The sequence below is a fragment of the Nycticebus coucang genome, chromosome 22 (assembly GCF_027406575.1).
Source record: "Nycticebus coucang isolate mNycCou1 chromosome 22, mNycCou1.pri, whole genome shotgun sequence".
Classification (NCBI taxonomy): Eukaryota; Metazoa; Chordata; class Mammalia; order Primates; family Lorisidae; genus Nycticebus; species Nycticebus coucang.
Genome location: NC_069801.1, coordinates 19,620,721 through 19,644,128, shown reverse-complemented (window position 1 = coordinate 19,644,128; position 23,408 = coordinate 19,620,721). Strand labels below are relative to the sequence as shown.

General features: G+C 42.1%; 1 protein-coding gene across 1 annotated transcript in view; it reads right to left on the bottom strand.

Moving 5' to 3' along the window:
- Window positions 1–22,403, bottom strand: part of MAN1C1 (mannosidase alpha class 1C member 1) — a 150,393-nt gene extending 127,990 nt beyond the window's left edge. Inside the window, exon 1 of the mRNA XM_053576015.1 lies at window positions 21,660–22,403. Within this exon, the coding sequence (XP_053431990.1) occupies window positions 21,660–22,178 (519 nt within the window). The 5' untranslated portion in view covers window positions 22,179–22,403. The remainder of the gene's footprint in view (window positions 1–21,659) is intronic.
- Window positions 22,404–23,408: the final 1,005 nt, after the last annotated feature.

Below are 23,408 nucleotides of genomic sequence, written 5' to 3'. Positions count from 1 at the left end.
CTTTCCCCCAAGGTATGTTCTTGTTTGGTTTATCGAAGATTAGGTGGTTGTAAGATGTTAGTTTCATTTCCTGGTTTTCAATTCAATTCCAGGTGTCTATGTCTCTGTTTTTGTGCCAGTACCATGCTGTCTTGACCACTATGGCTTTATAGTACAGACTAAAATCTGGTATACTGATGCCCCCAGCTTTATTTTTATTACTAAGAAGTGCCTTAGCTATACGGGGCTTTTTCCAGTTCCATACAAAACGCAGAATCATTTTTTCCAAATCTTGAAAGTACAATGTTGGTATTTTGATAGGAATGGCATTGAATAGGTAGATTGCTTTGGGAAGTATAGACATTTTAACAATGTTGATTCTTCCCATCCATGAGCATGGTATGTTCTTCCATTCGTTAATATCCTCTGCTATTTCCTTTCTGAGGATTTCATAGTTTTCCTTATAGAGGTCCTTCACCTCCTTCATTAGGTATATTCCTAGGTATTTCATTTTCTTTGAGACTATGGTGAAGGGAGTTGTGTCCTTAATTAGCTTCTCATCTTGACTGTTATTGGTGTATACAAAGGCTACTGACTTGTGGACATTGATTTTATATCCTGAAACATTACTGTCTTTTTTGATGACTTTTAGGAGTCTTGTGGTTGAGTCTTTGGGGTTCTCTAAGTATAAGATCATGTCGTCAGCAAAGAGGGAGAGTTTGACCTCCTCTGCTCCCATTTGGATTCCCTTTATTTCTTTGTCTTGCCTAATTGTATTGGCTAGAACTTCCAGCACTATGTTGAATAGTAAAGGTGACAGAGGACAACCTTGTCTGGTTCCAGTTCTAAGAGGAAAAGCTTTCAGTTTTACTCCATTCAGTAAAATATTGGCTGTGGGTTTGTCATAGATAGCTTCAATCAGTTTTAGAAATGTGCCACCTATGCCTATAATCTTCAGTGTTCTAAATAGAAAAGGATGCTGGATTTTATCAAATGCTTTTTCTGCATCTATTGAGAGGATCATGTGATCTTTATTTTTGCCTCTGTTAATATGGTGGATAACGTTTATGGACTTGCATATGTTAAACCAGCTTTGCATCCCTGGGATGAAGCCTACTTGATCATGATGAATGACTTTTTTGATGATAAGCTGTAATCTATTGGCTAGGATTTTGTTGAGAATTTTTGCATCTATATTCATGAGTGAGATTGGTCTGAAATTCTCCTTTTTGTTTGGGTCTTTTCCTGGTTTTGGTATCAGGTTGATGTTTGCTTCATGGTATCAGGTTGATATTTGCTTCATAGAATGTGTTGGGGAAGATTCCTTCTTCCTCAATTTTTTGGAATAATTTCTGCAGTACAGGAATAAGCTCTTCCTTGAAGGTTTGATAGAATTCTGGAGTGAAGCCATCTGGACCAGGGCATTTTTTGGTTGGAAGATTTTTTATTATTTCTTTGATCTCAGTGCTTGAAATTGGTCTGTTCAGGAGCTCTATTTCTTCCTGGCTGAGTCTAGGGAGTAGGTGTGATTCCAAATATTTATCCATTTCCTTCACATTGTCAAATTTTTGGGCATAGAGTTTCTGGTAGTATTCAGAGATGATCTCTTGTATCTCTGTGGGATCAGTTGTTATTTCCCCTTTATCATTTCTGATTGAGGTTACTAGAGATTTTACTTTTCTATTCCTCGTTAGTCTGGCCCAATGGTTTATCTATTTTATTTATTTTTTCAAAAAACCAACTTCTTGTTTCATTAATTTTCTGAATGATTCTTTTGTTTTCAATTTCATTGATCTCTGATTTGATTTTGGATATTTCTTTTCTTCTACTGAGTTTAGGCTTAGATTGTTCTTCTTTTTCCAATTCCATAAGATCTTTTGTGAGATTGTTGATGCGCTCTCTTTCTGTTTTTCGAATGTAGGCATTTAAAGCGATGAATTTTCCTCTCCAAACTGCTTTTGCAGTATCCCACAGGTTTTGGTAGCTTGTGTCTTCATTGTTGTTATGCTCAAGGAAGTTAATGATTTCCTGTTTTATTTCTTCCTGCACCCATCTGTTATTCAACAGAAGATTGTTTAATTTCCATGCCTTTGGGTGGGGTCGAGCATTTTTGTTAGAGTTGAGTTCCACCTTTAGTGCCTTATGGTCTGAGAAGATACAAGGTAAAATTTCAATTCTTTTGATTCTGTTGATATTTGTTTTGTGTCCCAGGATATGATCAATTTTGGAGAATGTTCCATGGGGTGATGAGAAGAGTGTATATTCTTTATCTTTGGGGTGGAGTGTTCTATATGCGTCTATCAAGCACAGTTGTTCTAGGGTCTCATTTAAATCTCTTATATCTTTGTTTAATTTCTGTTTAGAGGATCTGTCCAGCTCTGTAAGAGGAGTGTTAAAGTCCCCTGTTATTATGGTATTATCAGATATCATATTGCTCAGACTGAGTAAGGTCTGTTTCAAGAATCTGGGAGCATTTAAATTGGGTGCATAAATATTTAGAATTGAAATGTCTTCTTGTTGTATTTTTCCCTTGACCAATATAAAGTGACCATCTTTGTCTTTTTTGACTTTAGTTGCTTTAAATCCACATGTATCTGAAAATAAGATTGCAACTCCTCTTTTCTTCTGAATTCCATTTGCCTGAAAAATTGTCTTCCAACCCTTGACTCGGAGCTTTAATTTGTCTTTTGAAGCCAGGTGTGTTTCTTGCAGATAGCAAATGGATGGCTTGTGTTTTTTAATCCAGTCAGCCAATCTATGTCTCTTCAGTGGGGAATTCAAGCCATTAACATTTATGGAGATAATTGATAAGTGTGGTAGTATTCTATTCATCTTATTTGGTGAGAGTCCATTGCTTAGTTTCATCTTTTGCATCAATGTGGAGGTTAGGTTCTGTCCTTTAATTTCTGAGTTCTTACTTTGCTGCTGATTGTGGTGGTCAGTGTGCAGAACAGGTTGAAGTATTTCCTGTAGAGCTGGTCTTGTTGTGGCGAATTTCCTCAATGTTTGTAAATCCGTAAATGATTTGATTTCTCCGTCAATTTTTAAGCTTAGCTTAGCAGGGTACAGAATTCTGGGCTGGAAATTGTTCTGTTTAAGTAGATTAAAGGTAGATGACCATTGTCTTCTTGCTTGGAAAGTTTCATTAGAGAAGTCTGCGGTCACTCTGATGGATTTGCCCCTGTAGGTCAACTGGCGCTTACTCCTGGCAGCTTGCAGAATCTTTTCTTTTGTCTTGACTTTGGACAGGTTCATCACAATGTGTCTTGGAGAAGCTCAGTTAGAGTTGAGGCGACCTGGGGTCCGATATCCCTCTGAAAGCAGTGTGTCAGAATCTTTGGTGATATTTGGGAAATTTTCTTTTATAATATTCTCTAGTATGGCTTCCATTCCTCTAGGGCATTCATCTTCCCCTTCTGGAATTCCTATAACTCGTATGTTGGAACGCTTCATAAAGTCCCATAATTCTGACAGTGAATGTTCTGCTTTCTCTCTCTTCTTTTTTGCCTCTTTTACTATCTGAGTTATCTCAAGAACTTTGTCTTCTGCCTCTGAAATTCTTTCTTCTGCCTGGTCTAACCTGTTGCTGATACTTTCCATTGCATCTTTAAGTTCCCTAATTGACTGTTTCAGTTCCTTCAGCTCTGCTATATCCTTTTTATATTCTTCATATCGTTCATTTCTTATTTGATTCTGTTTTGGGATTTCCTTTTGGTTATTTTCCACTTTATTAGCAGTTTCCTTCATTGTTGCCATCATTTCTTTCATTGTTTTCAACATGTGTATTCTAAATGCCCTTTCTGTCATTCCGAACATTTCTTTATAGATGGAATCATCTGCAGTAGCTACCTCATGGTCCCTTGGTGGGGTTGTTCTGGACTGGTTCTTCATGTTGCCTGGAGTTTTCTGCTGATTCTTCCTCATGAGTGATTTCTTTTATCTGTTTCCTTGCCCTAATTTTCCTTTCACTTCCTCTTGCTCTTTAAGTTCTCGTGCCTGTGGACTAAAGGTTACAGGACCAGAAGGATGAGAAGGATGAAGAGCAAAAAAGGGATGAAAGAAAGGAGGACCGAGTGATAAGAAAAAAAAAGAAAAATAGAGAAAGGAGAGGGGGTGGGTAAAAGGTATATTGACAAAAAGAAGAGAGGCACAGAAAGAGGGAGACAGAGCAATATAGGTGTACAGTAGGGTACTTTGACACAACCTTAAAAAAACCCCACCTTCTGGGGGTGCCCAGTTGGGTGGTTCCCTTGAGGTCAGCAGCTCTTTGCTAACCTGATCAGACACAGTACCCTACCTCCACCAAGTAGAGAGGAAAGACAAAAATGCTATAAATCAAACCAAAACAAGCAGACAGAAAACTTCACGGGATAAAATTGGGTGAAAAACCAAATAATAGTGGTAGAAACCCTAGCAAAAATGAAGTTCTAGTCATTGAAAAAGGCAGCAATGGGAAATTATAATTAAACTAGAAAAATTGAGAAAGAAAAAGGATCTGTATGGAAAAGGTTGAAATTAAAAAACAAAACAACATCAACAACATCAAAATAAACAAAAATAACAACCAAACAAACAAAAAAAAAAAACCACAACCAAAAACAAAGCAGTATGTATATGTTATTGAATATTGTCTGGGCAACACGTGGTCTTCTGGGGTATGAGATGTTAATTACAGTTCTGATACACTGGAGGCTGCTGATTTCTCAAACCCCAGCAGGTAGACACCCTAAATCTCTCTTCAGCCCACTTAAAAGGCACTTTGAACTTGTAAACTTGCTGAGCAGAAGCTTTCCCAGGAAAGTGCTTGTCGCTGGAATCACTGCTGAAGTGGCTATCCACTTGCCCAGTGTGCCAAAACCGGTCTCACTCTGCCCCTGAGGGTTAGGGCTGCAAGGCGGCTCAGACCCCAACCTTAGGCTACTTGGTCACTGGGTTACCAGCTCCCACCCGATTCTAGCTCTGCGACCCTGAGGGCGGAGCTTGCTGGGGCAGATTGCTCACAATAGCTCCCTGTGACCCACAGCCAAACACTATTAGCTCCGTCTGGCTCAGCGGCTCAGACTTGGGCCCTAGACAACAGCCAAAGTTCTCCACACTCCCGCTCAGGCTCTCCCCAAGGCAGTTCAACTGAGTGCCAAGTCCAAAGACACCAAAACAGTTCACAGGTAAGGCCTTTCTGGTTTGCAGTCTCGCTGCTACTGAACTTACAGTTGCAGGCGGGTTTAGACTGATTGAACACGTGCGACCATTTGCCGTTTTTCCACTGTTTTAGTCCTCCTCTTGGGGTCCAGAAGTCTCTCGCTGACTCCCTGTATCCTCACGGGGTGATGATAGGCAGATCCCACCAGCCAGAGATGCCTGGAGTCCTATCTCCCCAGACTCACGGTGCCCAGATGCAAGGAAGCTGTTACTTGGCTGCCATCTTGCTCCGCCTCCCCAGAACTCCTATTCTAAAGATTCACAGGACCTGTTATTTTGAATATCTACAAACGCTATGGCAATTTCTACTTTATTCCATCCCAAAGTGAAAACTTTGCCTCTAAATTATAACCCACCAGCCTTCAGATGATGTCATAGAAAGGACATCAACTTTAGAGTCAGGTGAGAAGAATTAAGTCACTGTATCACAATGTAAGCCAGTAGGACACTGAGTTGGTCACTTCCCTTTTCAGGGTCTTCCTTCTCTCAGCTATAAAATAGGATTACAGTCCATGCCCTTTATGTGACTAGGCTGTTGGGAAGATCAGCAAAAGTCTTAATGGGATATGTGGGCTCTACTAAGAATACCACACACAGAGGGGATTTTTGACCCGATCTGTCCAGGAGGAGGGAGGGTGTCATCCTAGCCTGGCCCCAGCTCCCTTTAAAGTAGGCTACCTGAGGATCCTTGCATTTAAAAGACAACAGATGGTATAGCGAGTCAGAAACCCCTTTTCAAGGCAAGTGGACTTCAAATTCCAGGGCTGACAAACTGGAATCCTGCTTCCATTGGTGCCAAGTTTAAGAGCACTTAGAGCACTTTTATGCTATAATCTACTATAGTGCCCAATCACAGGAAATACCTAATGTTTGTCTTCCTTGCTCTATCTGGGTTGATACCACTCTGGTACCATTCTTACTCAAGGATGAATAACCAGATATAGACCTCCTAGTATGATTACAGGGAGGTTTTTACACAATACCACCTCAGGGAGCATATCAGTGTGAGGTCTCTACCCCTTATGCCTCTGGTCCCCAACTCTTGGGCCAGGACCAGTACTGGTCCATGGATTTGGAACCAGGCCACACAGCAGGAGGTGAGTGGCTGGCAAGTGAAGCTTCCTCTGTATTTACAGCCACTCCCCATTCCTTGCTTGCGTCACTAGCTGAGCTCCACCTCCTGTCAGATAAGCAGCAGCATTAGATTCTCATAGGGGCATGAATTCTACTATAAACTGTACATGTGAGGCACTCCTTACAAGAATCTAATGCCTGATGATCTGAGGTGGAGATTAATGCACTTGAATCATCTCTAAACCAACCGCCCACCACATCCTTGGAAAAATTGTCTTCCATGAAACTGGTCCCTGGTTCTTTATGTATTATATGCTGAAAAAGGCCTATATCTGAAACTGCTAGAGAAGTCCCCAACCAATGGTTCTCAACCTGTGGGTCGCAACCCACAGGAACTGTATTAAAGGACCGCAGCATTAGGAAGGCTGAGCACAACTGCTCTAGACTGATCTTCTAAAAATTATTTCTCTACGAAAACATGAACCTTTCTCTGTAAGTGCTTCCTTATACTCCAAAGAAGCAAAATTAATTATATTTTATAGGCTGTTACCTAAAAGGTTAAATTCTGAAAGGAAGAAACTAAAGTCTTCTTTTCTCATTGACTCTCATAATTAAAAACCAAAACTACTCCAGAGCTCTGAAAGGTATGTGACAGACATGGAGAATGGTTCTGAGAGAGTTGGAAAAGAGGAAGATTTGCTGATTTAGGTCAAAAACACAAATGCAGAAAAGAAAAAAAAAGGTGCCAAAATGTCTTCCCAGGAAATCATCATTTCCTTGGCAAAGTTTAGGTTTAACTTCTGAAAATTTTGTTATAAGAGACTTATAACTTTTATTCAACACCTTCACCCATCCCAAATGAAACAAAAGAAATTAAAGGCAGCCTTTGCCATGAAATATGACATTTATTTCATATTGAATTTTCCTGATTGATGGGAGACAACAGATCAGACCTCACAGACTTTACCTTGGAAATTTCTTCAATTGTATATACTTAACTTCCCTCTCATCAGTAATTCAGCAATTTGGCTTATGTAAATGATCCTTTTTTTTTTAATGTGAGGATTTACAAACCAAGTTTTAAAAAAAATACTCATTAGACTTAAGGTAAAAACCCAGAGAAAAATTTTGATATGTTATAAAATCCTGAGAGGAAGGTCATCCTCAGAGAGGCTGCTGGAACACTGCTAATATTTATTCTAACATCTAAAAGCAGATGAACAAAAAATGCACAAATAATTTGAGATGGCATCAACCATAAATTAGAAGCCCTTTTGAGAACTGTTGTCTCTATTCAGGTCACAGTTTCAATACAAAATTATATTTCACTCAGCCAGTGCCAATTACAGAATATGAGTAAGAATCTTTAAATATCTAAACTATGCTATTCTGCATTTGACTCAGGAGTCTTTAGAGATCTACTCAAAGTCTTCTTACTTGTACTTTACACAGGACACTAACAAGCTAGTTTAAATGCTTTCCTGGCCAACCACGGGTTAGAAAATAATAAGATGGGAAAAGTAGAGAACAAAGCAGCCAGAGGCAGGCAACCTAACAACTACAAGAAGTGACAACTGACAGCCTCACAGAGGGGAGAAAAACTATTTCTAAAGAGATGAATCTAGAATCTGAAAAAATTTTCGGCATAGAATTAAAACATAGTTAAACACATTAACATGTAAGAAGATATAACCCATAACCCGGAGGTAAATTAGTCAATGGAGAAAGGCCAAATGATAACAAAGACAGACTTTTTTTTTCTTAAAAAGCTACTATAAATATTTTAATATTTAAAAGAAAATGTGGAAACAATGAGTGCACATATAAGAAATCTCAGAAAATCAAAACTATATAAAAATCTAAATGGGAATTCTAGAAATGAAAATTTCCTGAAATTTAAAAATTCTGGGCTTAACAACAGAATGTACACTAAAGAAAAAAAGTTCAGTGAACTGTAAGTTAAAATAGGTTAAATGAATTATCCACTGAAGTACACAGAGAAAGAAAGACTAAAGAGAAAATAAACAGACTCAGTGACCTCTAGGATAATACCAAGCAATTTAGCGTAAATGTAACCCAAAGTTCTAAAAGAAAAAAAAATTGGATGAGAAAAAATATTTGAAGAAATATGATCCAAACTTTAAACAACAAAAAAATCAATTCACAAACAAAATAAGCTCAATAAACCCCCCAAAAGGAGCGGCAAAGATAACCATGCCTAAGCACAGCACAACCAAGTTGCTGAAAACCCAAGATAAACAGGAGGGGAAAGGCATTACCTATAGGTAAATATCTTTTAGCTTCTCATCAGAAACAATGCAATCTACCACATCAGGGAATAGTGTCTTTTGGTGTAAAGAAAGAACAAGTCAATCTAAAATTCTATATTTAGCAAAAATACCCTTTTAAAATGAGGGCAAAATAGAGACACTTTCAGATACACAAAAGCTGCAAGAATTTGTCACCAGCAGACCTACACTATAAGAAATGTTAAGAGAAGTTCCTAAGGCTGAAGGGAAGCAACACCAGACAGAAATGCAGACATATAAGGAGAAATGAAGAACACTAGAAATGGCAACTACGTGAGTGAATAAAAGTCTTTAATTTATTAATTTCTTTGAGACAATTGTTTAAAGCAAAACAGTTTATAACATATGGACAAGCAAAACATATGACAGCAACAGAATAAAGATTGAGAGAGGGTAAATAAAAGCACATTGTTGCAAAGGCTTTACATTACACATGAAATGATGTATTATTTCATGGTAGATTGTGATAGAGATGAAAATTGTAATCATTAAAATAATCACTTAAAATGTGTTTGTGTCTACCTAATAAGATAAAATAGAATCTTAAATACTTGATTAATCCAGAAGAAGGCATAAAAAAGAAAAAAAGAAACGAAGGATATATGGGACTCATAAAAAAATCATTATGTGATGGATTTGGATCCAACTACATAAATATTATGTCAAATGTCATAAATATTATGTCAATTATATCCATAATAAACACTAATTAAAAGGCAGAGATTGTCAGACTAAATTTTCAAAAAGCAAGATTCAATTATTTACTCTTTATAAGAGATACATTTTAAATACAAAGATATAGATGGGTTAAAAAAATAAAAGAATGGAAAAATTTATACCATACAAACGCTAATGATATGAAGACTGAAGAGGTGTATTGATCACATAAAATACACTGCAAACATTAGCTGGGCATGGTAGCACATTCATGTAGTCCTAGCTACTTAGGAGGCTAAGGCAGGAGAACAGCTTGAACCCAGGAGTTCAAGGCTACATGGAACTATGATTGCACTACTGTACTCCAGCCTGAGTGACAGAGCAAGAGCATGTCTCTAAGAAAAACAAAATACAAGCAAAGAATGATCAGAAATGAAGAAATACATTTATAATGGTAAGGGTTGATTCATTAAGAAGATATAACAATCTTAAATAGGTACATACCAAATACACATAAGATAAATACAAAATATATGAAGCAAAAACTGACAGAACTAAAGGGAAGAGTGGAACGAATCCACAACCATAGGTGGAGATCAACATTCTTCTCTTAATAAAGAATTTTAAAAGTAGACAAAAAAACAGTAAAGATAGAATTTTGTACAACACTATCAACCTATCTGGCCTAAGTGACATCTATAGAACATTACATCCAACAACTGTATGATGCACATTCCTTAAGTGCATGTGGAACATTTGCCAATGTAGACCATGTATTGGGCTTTTGAACAAGTCTCACAGAATTGAAATCAGAGTATGTTCTTGGAACACAAGGGAATTATATTAGAAATCAACAATGGACAGATATCTGGAAAAGTGAATCCAAAAATCAGTTATGAGTCTCTACTGTAAAGAAGCTAGAAAAAAGAGAGTGAATTGGGTGGCGCCTGTGGCTAAAGGAGTAGGGCGCCCGTCCCATATGCTGGAGGTGGCGGGTTCAAATCCAGCCGCAGCCAAAAACCACAAAAAAAAAAAAAAAAAAAAGAATATAGTAGCAAAGAGAGTGAATTAACCCCAAAATAAACAGAAGGAAAGAAACAAAGAGTAAAAATCAGTAAAATTTTTAAATGGTATTAAAAGAAGACTAAAAGTTAATTCTCAGAAAAGATCCATAAAATTGATGAACTAGCTAAACTATTTTCAAGAAGGAAACAGAGAAAGCAACTGCCTGTAGCAGGAACAAAAGAAGGAACACCACTACAGATCCCACAGACATTAAAAGGAAAATGAGAACCTTAGGCACAATTTTATCACAATAAATTCTACAACTTAGGTGAAATAGAAAAATTCCTTGAAAGATAAATCAGCAAAACTGGCATAAAAAAAAGAAATTATTTGAGTATGAGATAGTCATTAAAAAGAATAAGGAAAAAATTCAGAATAGCCCTATATCTGTTCTATAATTACATTAATAATTTAAAACTTCCCATCTACCTCCCTAAATCTTCTAGGATCAGGCTTTACTGATCAATTCCATCAGACATTTAGGAAAGAGATAATATTAGTGTCCCATAAACTTCCAGAAAACAGAGGGAAGAGAACACTTTTTACTTTATTTTATGATGTCAACATAGTGCTTGATGACAAAAACCAGATACAGGCTTTACAAGAAAACTATAAACCAGTATCCTTCATAAACAGGAATGCAAAAATCCTTAACAAAATATTAGAAAATCAATTTGGTTTATTATTCTTTTAAAATCAATGATTCACTATATATATATATATTTTGTGGGTGCTATAGCTCTTTTATTTATTTATTTATTTATTAAATCATAGCTGTGTATATTAATGTAGTTGTGGGGTACGATGTGCTGGTTTCATATACAATTTGAAATATTTTCATCAAACTGGTTAACATAAAAAGGAAAACCATATCATCATCTCCACAGATGCAGAAAATCCATTTTTTTAAAAAAAAGTTCAGGTTAATGTGAGGGTACAAACAATTAGGTTACAATGTTTGCATTTGTTAGGAAAAAACATTTGACAAGATTCAATCCTATTTCTGTTAAAAATTTTTGGCAAACTGGGAATAGGAAGGAACTTCTTTAACTTGATAAAAGATATCTACCAAAAACTATATCTAACATTACACTTGATAAAAGATTGAACGCTTTTCCCTTGAGATCAAAAACACTTTTTTTTCTTTTTCTTTTTTTTGAGACGGAGTCTCACTCTGTCACCCTGGGTAGAATGCCACGGCATTATCAAAGCTCACAGTAACCTCAAACTCTTAGGCTCAAGCGATCATCCTGCCTCAACCCTCCAAGAAACTGAGACCATAGGCATAGGCGCCCACCATAACACTCAGCTAGTTTTTCTATTTTTAGTAAAGACAGGGTCTCACTCTTGTTCAGGCTGGTCTCAAATTGCGGAGCTCGAACAATCGGACCATCTTGGCCTCCCAGAACGCTGAGATTACAGGGATGAGGCACTGCACCTGGCCCTGCCACTTATGTTTAACATTGAACTGGAAGTCCTAGCTGGTGCAATGAAACAAGAAAAAAGAAATAAAAGACATAAAAATTGTAAAGGAAGAAGTAAAACTGTTTTGACATAGACAAGACTGTATCCATAATAGAACCTAAGAAATCTACGAAAAAAAAATCATCTAATACATGAATTCAACAAGGTCACGTAATACAAAGTCAATATACAAAAAGCAAAAAAAAACCATTTCTATGTATTAGCAACAAACTACAAGACACAACAATTGGAAAATAAATATTTAAAGAAAACCATTTACAAAAACATAAAAGAGAGATGTAGTTAATAACAGATGTTCAAAGCCAGACACAGTGGCTCATGCCTGTAATCTCAACACTCTGGGAGACTGAGGCAGGAGGATCACTTGAGGTCAGAAAAGCCTGAGCAAGAATGAGACCTTATCTCCACAAAAAATAGAAAAATTAGCAGGGTGTGGTTGAGCATACCTGTGATCTCAGCTATTCAGGAGGCTAAGGCAGGAAGATCACTTGAGCCCAAGTTTGAGGTTGCTGTGAGTTATGATGACAGACACCACTACAGTCTAGCCCAAGGTAGCAGAGCAAGACCCTATCTCAAAAAAAAGAACAAAAAAAAAAGATGTTCAAGCCCTCTTCACTGAAAACTACAAAACACTATGGAGAGAAATTGAAGAAAATCTAAATAATAGGAGAGAGACACCACATTCATAGATTGAAAAAGCCAATATTGTTAAAACAATAATTCTTTTCAGTGTGATCTACCCAATCAAAGGCAAATCCAATCAAAATCTCAGCAGGAGGGGCGGTGCCTGTGGCTCAAGGAGTAGGGCACCGGCCCCATATGTCGGAGGTGGTGGGTTCAAACCCAGCCCAGGCCAAAAAAAAAAAAAAAACAACTCTCAGCACGAGTTTTCATAAAGTGACAAGCCTGTCCTCAAATGTATGCAGAAATTCCAAGGAACTAGAACAGCCAAAGCAATTTTGAAAAAGAAGTTCAATGATGAAGAAATCACACTACCTGTTTTCTTTTCTTTCTTTTTTTTTTTTTTATTAAATCATAGCTGTGTACATTAATGCGATCATGGGGCACCATACACTGGTTTTATAGATCGTTTGACACATTTTCATCACACTGGTTAACATAGCCTTTCTGGCATTTTCTTAGTTATTGTGTTAAGACATTTACATTCTACATTTACTAAGTTTCACATATACCCTTGTAAGATGCACCACACTACCTGTTTTCAAGGCTTACCATAAAGCCACAGCATCCAAATAACATGACAGTCATAAATCAATAGAATGGAAGAATCCAGAAACAAAACCACATATATACGGTCATTTAATTTGACAGAGTCATCAAAACAATTCAGTGAGGACAATTTTTTCAACAAACAGTACTAAACAACTGGACATCTAAATCGAAAATAATGACCCTCAGCTTCTATCTCATATCATATATAGAAATTAATTCGAAGTGGATGAGAGATCTAAATGGAAAAACTGAAATGATTACACTTCTAGAATTAAAAGATTATTTTCATGACCTTGAGGCAGGCAAAGATTTTTTAAAAGTAGACACACCACTAATAAAAATGAAAACACTGATACCTTGGATTTCAGAAAAAAAATTCAAATTCTGCTTTTTGAGTGACACCATTGAGAAAATGAAAAAATAAATCATGGACTGAGAGGAGATACTTATAATACACGTATCTGACCAAGGACTTATATCCAGAATATATAAAGAATTCCTACAACTCAGTAAGGAATTTTTTCAATTAAAAAAAAAAGGTTTAAACAGATAACCCAATTTTTTAAGTTAAAAAAAAAAAGCCCAAAGGTTTAAACAGATACTTTCAGGCAGATACATAAATGGCAAATAAACACATGAAAAGACATTCAATTACCAATAGTTAATAGGAAAACAAAAATTAAAGCCACAACAAAATATTACTGCATATCATATAGAATAGCTAAAGCTAAAAAGGTTGACAACAACAAGCGTTGATGGGGATGCAGACTCTCACGTATTGCCAATGGAAGTATAAAATGGTCTAACTACTTGGGGAAAGTGTTTCAGTTTCTTACAAAGTCAGACATACACCTGCTCTATGAGCCAGCAACTCTACCCTTAGACAGTCATGTGAAAAAAATGAAAACACAGCCCTCACAAAGACTTGTACATAAAATGTTCGTAGCAGCCATATTCACACTAGCCAAACACTGGAAACGACTCAAAAGTTCAACATCAGATGGATGGATAAACAAATTACAGTACAGTCATACAATGGACTACATCAATAATAAAAAGGAATGAAGTACTGATACATGCAACATGGACGAATTTCAAAAACGTTATCCTCAGTGAAAGAAGCCTTGTCAGGCAAAACTAATCTCTGCTGATAGAAATCAAGACAGTGGGTCAGGTGCAGTGGCCTATGCCTGGAGCCTGAGGCAAGAAGATCACTTGAGCCCAGGAGTCTGAGGTTACAGTGAGCTATGATCACACCACTGCACTCCAGCCTGGGCAACAGAGTGAGATCTTGTCTCTAAAAAGAAATAAAGAAAAAGAAAAAGACAGTGAATGGAGGTTGATGAGAGGTGGGTGATGAGGGGCTCAACCAGCAAGGAACAGAGGAACTTTCGGAGGTAATGGTCATTGGTCTCCAACCTTTTTGGTACCCAGGGACCAGTTTCATGGAAGACAATTTTTCCATGGACTGGGTGGGGGTGGTGATTTCAGGATGATTCAAGTGCATTACATCTCCACCTCAGGTCATCAGGCATTAGAGTCTCACAAGGAGCATATACGTAGATCCCTTGCATGCTCAGTTTATGATAGGGAATGTGCACCTATGAGAATCTAATGCTGCCACTTATCTGACAGGAGGTGGAACTCAGATGGTGAGCAAGGGATATGGAGCAGCTGTAAATACAAAGCTTTGCTTGCTTGCCTACCACACATGTCCTGCTGTGTAGCCCAATTCTTAACAGGCCACAGGCTGGTACTGGTCCATGGCCCAGGGGTTGGGGACCACAGCCCTAGATGATGAGGCTGTGGTTTACATGGTCTTTTGCATTTCTTAAAATTCAGAAAACTGTATTTAATACCTGTGTATTTCACTATATGTAAATTATAAATAGTACCTACATCAAAAGGTTATGTAAAAAAATAAGATGAGAACGCAAAGAATAAACATGGAGAGTTAAATAGTCTTAGTTTTACCACTCATCAGCTTCTACAAGACATTTTTGTGTTGCGCAGTGGACTTTATAAAGACCACCAAGGCAGCAAGAATGATTTGTGATTAGTATGATGCTTGGAAAGATGGCCAAGGTGGAGGGAGGGGAGGAAAAATCTATTATTATTTGGCCACTGAAAATGGTGCTGTTTAGTGACTATTGTTTGCATAGGTTTACCTTTAGAGCAGCTAACTGATTCCCAGAAGATGCCAGATAAAAGCACAATTATTGATCATCTATTAAGGACAGCACTTATCAATATGCCAAAGTTTTGCTGTAAAAGTTACCACTAAAGGCACTGCACTAAAACAGATGGACAACTGCCCTGTTTTCAGCCTTAATTAAAGAAGTTTCAGAGTCAAGAGACATACTTAGACACCCTTAGAACTGCCAAGTATAGGGAGCTTTCGACCCAAATCTTAGAAAACAGCCTTCTTGGGGGAGGAAACACCTGCAACTGGGTCACCAATGAGACCTGTAGCTGTATCTCAATGGCTTCTGTTCTCTTTGCAGGAAGACACACCACCAAAGCCGTCTTACAACAGTCTCTGCTGCTTCAACAGTACATTTAAGAGAACCAAAACTATGCTATTTTAGCTACTGACTAGTCATCAGAGGAAGGGGGAATGGAAGTCTCAGGTCCTCATGTCCTTGGAATTCTTTGAAGAGTCTCCAATTTGGTTTCTTACCATCATGTGCCATGGAAATAGAGAGCTAAGGAAATGTGTTTTCTTTTCCCCAAATTATGTAAACACTTATACACGAAGACCTTGACCCAGGAGTAGAGAGAAATCAAGAACCAGGGCTTACTGTTTCATGAGCCTGGCATAGAACTTGAATCATCATCATCCTTGGCACATGACACTCATCCCTGCTCCATATGTGGGCCCTATTTTCAAGCAATGCAATAAATACCCACTAGCTCACCTAAGGCAATTACTCTCCTGAATCTTATGTCCATCATTCTCTTGCAAAGGCTTCCCTGATTTGGCCAATGAAAGTAAGGCAGGGAGAGAGAGAATTTCCTAAAGCTCCCACTGCCTCCCCTAACACAGATTCAACTTAGTATACAAAGAGAGGTTTCATCCTCAAGCAGAGCCAGAACCCATAAGGCTGAGTGCCCACCTGGGTTACCAGGCAGCTTCCCAGCCGGGCTTTATAATCTGAAAGCCTGATTTATTTTTTTCAATAAAAGAAAAGATGTAAGTCCCTTTCAGCAAAGTATGCCTGATATATATCACAATATTTATTTTTTGTAGACTAATGGATCAGTCTTTTGGGAAAGCTAGAGAAAAGGCATTTCTTGACTTGGGTGTAAATCAGTCACTCTAAAAATCACAGGGGAATCTATTCTTACCCCACTACTAACTGTACTGTGAAATAAGCAGTTGACTTTTTAAAGTGTCATTCTATTGTCTGTAGCCCTAACACTAAAGACAGAGTTAACAATGTGAGGCCTGGGAAGAAATTGTTCCTGGAATGCCTAATTTCCCAAAATGATGGTGCGATTCAAAATGAAAATAGAGACCCAACCAACCTATGGGTGTTAAGCTATATATATACCTGGCAGGGACAAGTTCTTAGTTTTACTCTAACTGTGGCCCTTAATCCTAAGAAAGGAGAAGGAGGTGTGTGTCACTAGGCTTAGGATGTAAGGGTCTTCCAAGGGACCTGTCCAGTCATTATAGGCCAGTTTCCATCTATGTTAAATGTATCATAAAGCAGGACAAGAGGGAAACTGAAGAGACTGAAGGATAGGAGAGGAAGAAAAAGATCTTCCATGGCTTTGCAACTCAAACAGAGCTCTTCGAAGCAAAGCTATTTAAATCTGAGCTGTTTCTAATATTAATTATCCTCTACATCTCACAGGCTCAGATTCACATGCTACAAAGAACACAAAGCCTTTTAATTTTCCTACCTGTCCCTGGTACCAGTGAGGATAAATCAGATATATAGAGAAATCACACATGACTAACGAATCAGTCCATTAATGGGGAGGAAAGATCATTTACCAAGATGACTTATTCAGACACTATCACATATCGTAACCAGCAATATCCTAGAGGCTGAACACAGCAGGCACAGAGGGCAAAAGCGAGGGCACTCCCTGCCAAGTCACAGGCAGCCTCCAGATGCCTGCTCTCCAGGCATGAGAGACTAACTCATGGGTGCCACCTCTCAGCTCCCTTCAAGTTACACTTGTACTTGGAAAATTACTGCAACTTCTAAAAGGTCTCTTGGGTCACTGAGCTGCTAAGCTCACAAATCTGACTACAGTTCCTACTCTGGGCCTCCTTAGAATTCCAGGTGCCTCTGGGGGAATATCCAGCTTCTGGGACCAGCAACTTAAACTGTTAGTCATAAATCTTTAATACAGTCATTCATTAAAGTATCTGAGCTCCAACTAAATGCCAGACCCGACTCTAGGTGTTTGGGCAGTAAACAAGCATAAGTGGGGGATGGAAGAGAATCCCCTAACTGCCAGCCTCTTGGTTTTACCATGAAGACAGACACCCAGTGATAAACAGGAGACTTGAACCCAGGTTGTATTCTTAGCAGGACTACTGAACACAATAGTGTATAAGAGCCCTGGCCAGACAGTACAGTGAGGTTTGATTAACCCATGTTCATCTCACCCACCCCCACACTCCAGAGTGGAGCTGCATTTCCCAGAGGAAAATACCCTTCCTGTAGTTTGCCTGAAAGCACCACATGGATTGGGCGAGGCCCCAACTCCAGAACCCCATAATCACTACCGCAGATTGCCCAGTTCCCTTTAACAAAACCCCCTTTCACTGAAAGGGACAACTGAGGTACCCCAGATTGGCAAACCACCATCAGTAGGATTCAATGAAGTTTTTTTTTCACTGGGACATAACTCTGACAAGCTATACACATCCCAACTCTTGTCATATGAAAGAAGAGTCTGTTTAAATTTGAATCCATAAGACACCCACTTATGGACAATGTCCCCCATCACCCATGGTATCTTTGGATCTGCAAGGGAAGGCTGCTGCCAAGCCTTCACCCCTTTACATTCCAGCCAATACCTTTCCTCTTCATGATCCCAAGCTGAGGATTTATCACTGTTAAAGCCCATCTCCAAAGCTCAAGATGGGTGACAGAAATAATTAACTTATCAACTATTTGAATATCTACTCTAGGCTAGGTCCTAGGAGATAGCAGTGAACATCTCCACCATCAACACCACCACTGCCACACCACTGTCCCTGACTTTATGGAACTAAGATATGTTAAAAACAGAGCTGAGAAAGCCCAACTGCTAAGGTGTCTCTGACGACACTAACAGTCCACTTAGGGTCCAGGGCTAGAAACAAGAGTGTTTATGACCTACTTTCCTCATCCTCACCCCATTTTACAAGAAGGCCTAGGAAGCAGAGGAATTGGCTTGCCCAAAGTCAGACAGTTAACAGTTAAGCTGAGACTCCAATCCATGTTCTCAGGGTCTCCTCTCTCTACCATGCTGCTTTCTCCAAGGTTCCAGAGGGGTTAGGGATAGAGTCCTGCCAGAGTCCTCAAGAGAGGAGGCCAGCCCAGGGATAAAGGATAGGCTTTATTTTAAAGGAGCAGAATGGAGTCTGACCAGAAGTCAGCTCAGCTCACACAGTTTCAAGGGACTTTTATTAGTGTAGTTGGAATGTGGGAAGGGGTCATAAGACGTGAGGGAAGTCATCTCTCCTACAGAGTGAAAGACACTATGTCCAAGACTGATTTTAGAATTACTGCCTTCCACAAAAGATGTTAAACTTGCACAAGGCCTTTTCTCTAGTGCCAGCCAGGACCAGGGTAGGAGATCCTGATGCTTCCCAAGAATACGGGCCTTAAAGCATTTCAGGAGGGTGGGGAGGGGGTTGCTGTGAACCGGCCATGTGGTATCTGACCTGCTTTCTATCACTAGCTGTCCTCCTAAGATGGCTGTACTCTTGTCAGGGTCATGAGGATTTACAAGAGTATGGGAAGGGGAGTGCTGTAATCATGAAATTTGGTTTCTGGCCGCTTTCCTTCTCTACTTGTCTCCCAAGTAACTGTACTTTTGTCAGAGTTCTGAGGATTTCTTCCCCACAGTTCCAAAGTAGGGAAGTGAGGAAAAATAGCTGGTTCTAGTGATAAGAGTATTTCCTGATGCATGTGTGCCCAGGACCTGCAGCTTCAATCCATCTCAACACAGACCTTGTGCCTATGTCCAGCTCTTACATGTTCATAAATACATTTGGCTGATCTAGAGCCAGAGTATCCAGTTTTCATTCAAGCTCATTTATCTCACTCTCTGACTCCCTCTTGAAATTTACTTTCACTTTAAAAACCTCATAAGAACAGGGCCCTTTTTATCTGATGCTAGCTCCCCCTCTGCTCCTTGGGTCTAATCAATCCATGTCTGCAAATAAACCAGAGAGGATGGCAGCAGTCCTTTTTGTGAAAACAGGCACCTCTCTAAAAATGATCTACCGCTGGGCATGACGCATACAGAAATTTAAATGAGAAGGAAGTAAAGACACCCGCTGGCAATAGTCATATCCATCCCTCTCCAGGTGGGACAATGGGAGGCTAACTTTGTGTTTACAACTAAATCAAAAACTCTGCTCCACATTTTTCAGGTTGTAGGTGGGAAGGTCAAACTGAAGAAGACAATAGGTTTCCATCACAGTGTATATTAACTACACCTCCATTCTGAGACGCTTAAGATCTCCAAGACAGTGAGAGGGCTAGTTGAACAACAACTCCAAGTATATGCAAGCATGCTTCCAGCTATTACCAGGGCACGAGGTGATACCATATAGAAAGATCCAGACATCTGGCAACCAAACTGGACTGCCTTCTTCATGCAATTTTACACTCATCTGCAAAGCACAGAATCCTCACACCTCTTACCACTCCCTAGGCATACAGCAGCTCATCATTCCCAGCCTCTACTGGCAAAAGAGGCTGTCTTCTCATAGAGGGGAGAAAATCAAGTTCTTCACTAGCCAGCCCACTCCTGCAGCCATGGCTCTCAAACCCCAGGCTTTCAGAAATGGACCACCTTCTAGAAGTGAATGCAGAAAGCACCTCTTCTGAAGAGATCAGAAGTTAATTCTTAATCCTTTTGAAAGTCTGGTGACTGCTCTAGACACCCCACAAAAAACTAACCACATGCAGTTTATATGCAATTTCACTGGGGGTTACAGTCCTTTTAGGAGGATGAGAAGGGCAGAAAGAGTGGCTGTGCTCAGCCAGGGAGCTGCGTGTGGCCCAGATGAGTATTCAGCAACACAGGAAAGAAGTGCATGCCCTTTACTTAGTTACTGCAAGTTCCAGCCTTCAGTTAACCTTTGGATTTCAATAAGAATTTGGAAACCGAGAGCACATGTACTCATGCAGGTACATACCCCAAGGACTCAGGTTCCCTGTGGCTTCCTATCTTGACTTCACAAAACGTCTGTGATTGCTAGTCAAGACAGTCTCCAAACAGGGCTTAGTATAGGACAGCTGAGTAATAACAGGGATAAGACGTGGGGAAGAGGTGGGCTTTGGAAGGGAGGATAGTTCAAACATGGAGACCCTGGGTCTGAGTGGGTCTTGGCAGGGCAGGTTCTGACCTTTGCTGCCTGCACTCCCTGGAAATTAGGGTAGACCTGTGACTCCTTTGCATCCTTTGCAGCAAACCCAGAAGTCCTGACAGATGCAGCCCTTTCTCTCTGGGTCCTGGGAAGGGGAGAACATCCTCTCCTTTCTAGGGAGGAGAACCTGACCCACAGCTTGCCCACAGCCCCCTTGTGGCCTGGGGGTGTCACTGCAGCCCACTCTGCATTGCTGGGCACAAATCTCAAGCAGGCAGCTCCAACAGTGGTTGAGCAGAATATTTAGTTACCAGTGGCAACTTGGCAACTGTCTTCAAACCACGTGAGGCTGCATTTGCTTTTGATTTCTTAAACTAAGACTTAGGCTCAAAGTAATCCTTCTAAACCCCTCCCTAGTACAATCCCTATAGGGAACCTGTCCAAGACCCGTTTCATAACCCTGCTGCTTCTGAAACATTACCACTGCCTTATTGATCATTTCTTCTTACATCACATGCAATTATGTACAATTGTTCCAAAGCTCAACAGAAATAGCAAGAATACACAACATCCTCCTCATAGGCAGCTGACTAGATTACAAAATATTTTCAGGCCACCAAATACCTCCCAAATCCTGGGTTTCCAGGTAGCAGGTCCTACAGGGATTTTGGAATTAAGGACATAGTGGGAAAGAATGTAGACCGGCAGCTACAAATACAAACAGAGGGTGCTCATTAAGGAACTTGAATTCCACTCTCACAAACAACTCCAGGAGGTAAGGACTGGAGCTCACCTGGGCTGGGGACTGGACAGAAAAGACCAGAGAGTCTGGGCGTCCCGGGGTGTAGCTACCATCACTTATCTGCAAAGCACAAAACCCTCACACCTCTTACCACTCCCTAGGCATCCAGCAGCTCATCCCCAGTCAGGGTGGGGACAATTAACCGAACCCAATGTTGGGACAGTGTGCGGGCAGGAGAGAAGGTGGGAAGTTTGGGAAGAGAGGAACGTGCAGCGTGTGTCGGAAGAGCAGTTACCAAGAGGGACTGGGGCCAGGAGAATGACATGAGAGTGCTAGAGGGTCTCTTCTTTAAATGGGGTATCCTTACCTCCTTGATTTTCTCCCTCTGGGCTCGCACGCGACCCTGGGGCTCCTCACTGTCATTGGCCCTTGTCCCCAGGACCGGATGACGGAGGCGGCTCCGGAACGCGTTAAAGTCAAAACTGAACAGGACGTTGTCGTCCCCCGGCCTGAGGGCCGCCGTGGCCTCCTCCCGGGACCCGGTGGGGCGGGTGTGCCGCAGCCACCCTTTCCTTCGGTGGGGTTTGACCTGGCTGTTGTGGTCAACCTTACCCGGGGCCGGAGCTGCGGGAGCAGGGTTGGGGGGAGGCTCCTGCTCGCGGACTGGGGGATGGCCGGCGATTTCTGACACCATCTCCAGGCCAGGCTGTTGGGTCCGGGGGGCCAGGAAGAGGCGCTTGAGGCGAAAGGAGTGGGGCAGCAGGAAGAGGGCCCCGAAGCACAGGGTGACGAGGCCCGAGAGGAAGAGAAGGAAAAGGAACTTCTGTGGCAGCCGTAGCCCCCACGGGGAGGCCGGGACGAAGCTGGGCGCTTTCCTCATGAGCATGGTGGCCTGGCAAAGGGCTAGGGACCGTCAGCTCTGTCCGGGTCCCCAGAGGCCCTCGGAGTCCAGACACGTGTCCTCAGGGTACTCGGTGAGGAGAGGGGCGTCCAGGAGCGCTGCCTGGAATGGGGGCCCTTGGGCAGGGCTGCCAACCCTCACAGTTTCGACGCTTCAAGGACTGTCCCTGAAGTTCAGCGAGTTTCGAGCGAGTCCCCCTGCGTGAAGGCGGGGACACACCGGCCTTGGCGGGGCCCGGGCGAGCCGGGCGGCACAGCTCGGGGCCCGGGCCCGCAGCAGCCGGCCGCGCGCCGCAGCCTTCCCTCCGGCCGCCGCGCGGCTCCTCCCTGCAGCGGCCGGGGCCCGCGTCTTCCCGCGCTGCGGCCGCCGCCGGGGCCGTCACATAACGTCCGCGACGCCCAGGCTGTCGGCGCCCGGCGGCGCCCGCAGGCCCGGGCCGGGCGGCGTCTTCGTCCCCCGCGCCAAGCCGCCGTCAGTCCCGCAGCCTCCTTCCCGCGCTCGTCGGGGCCCAAAGTTTCGGCCTCAGAAGCAGTTTCCAGAGGGGGCTGGCTCGGGGGCCGAGGCGGTGGCGGAGTTGGCGTGTCAGCGTCGCTCCGAGGGCGCGTACACCCGGTCGGACGGCGATAGCGCCTTGGCTCGGCTATTGGGACACGTCCACAACTTTGCTCCGCTGCACAGCGGGCGCCGGGGAGTGGGGAGAGGCCCGGGAGCAGGAGCACACACTTCCGAGCCTGCGAGGACAGGGGGCTGCCCGGGCTGCCGGGAGCTGAGGGATGCCCAAGCCCGGGTCCACAGCCGGGCGCCGTCCGCGACGAGCCGCGGATGGCCGGCTGCAGCTGTGCCCAGGAGCGCGGGCTTTCTCCTCACTAACTCGGTGGGGCTCCGGATTCCCGCTGGGATCACCTGTTCCCCGGCGCCGCCGGCTCCGCAGAGTGCAGAGCCCCGGCTGCGCCTCCCCCGCTGCAGCTGGCGTTCTCTCAGCGGCCGCTCCAGACCGGCCGCCGCCGCGGCTGCGGCTGCCGAGACTGCGCCCCACACGCGCGCGCACCCGCCCGGACGCCTGCTCTGCCGCCGCCGCCTCCGCGACTCGCTCCGGCTTTCATTGTGACAGCGCCCGCGGCCCCGCCTCCCGCCGGGCCACGCCCCCAGGCCACGCCCACCGGCGCGCACCCCGCAGCCCGTCCCCGCACTACACCAGCGGCGCTGCAGCCGGCC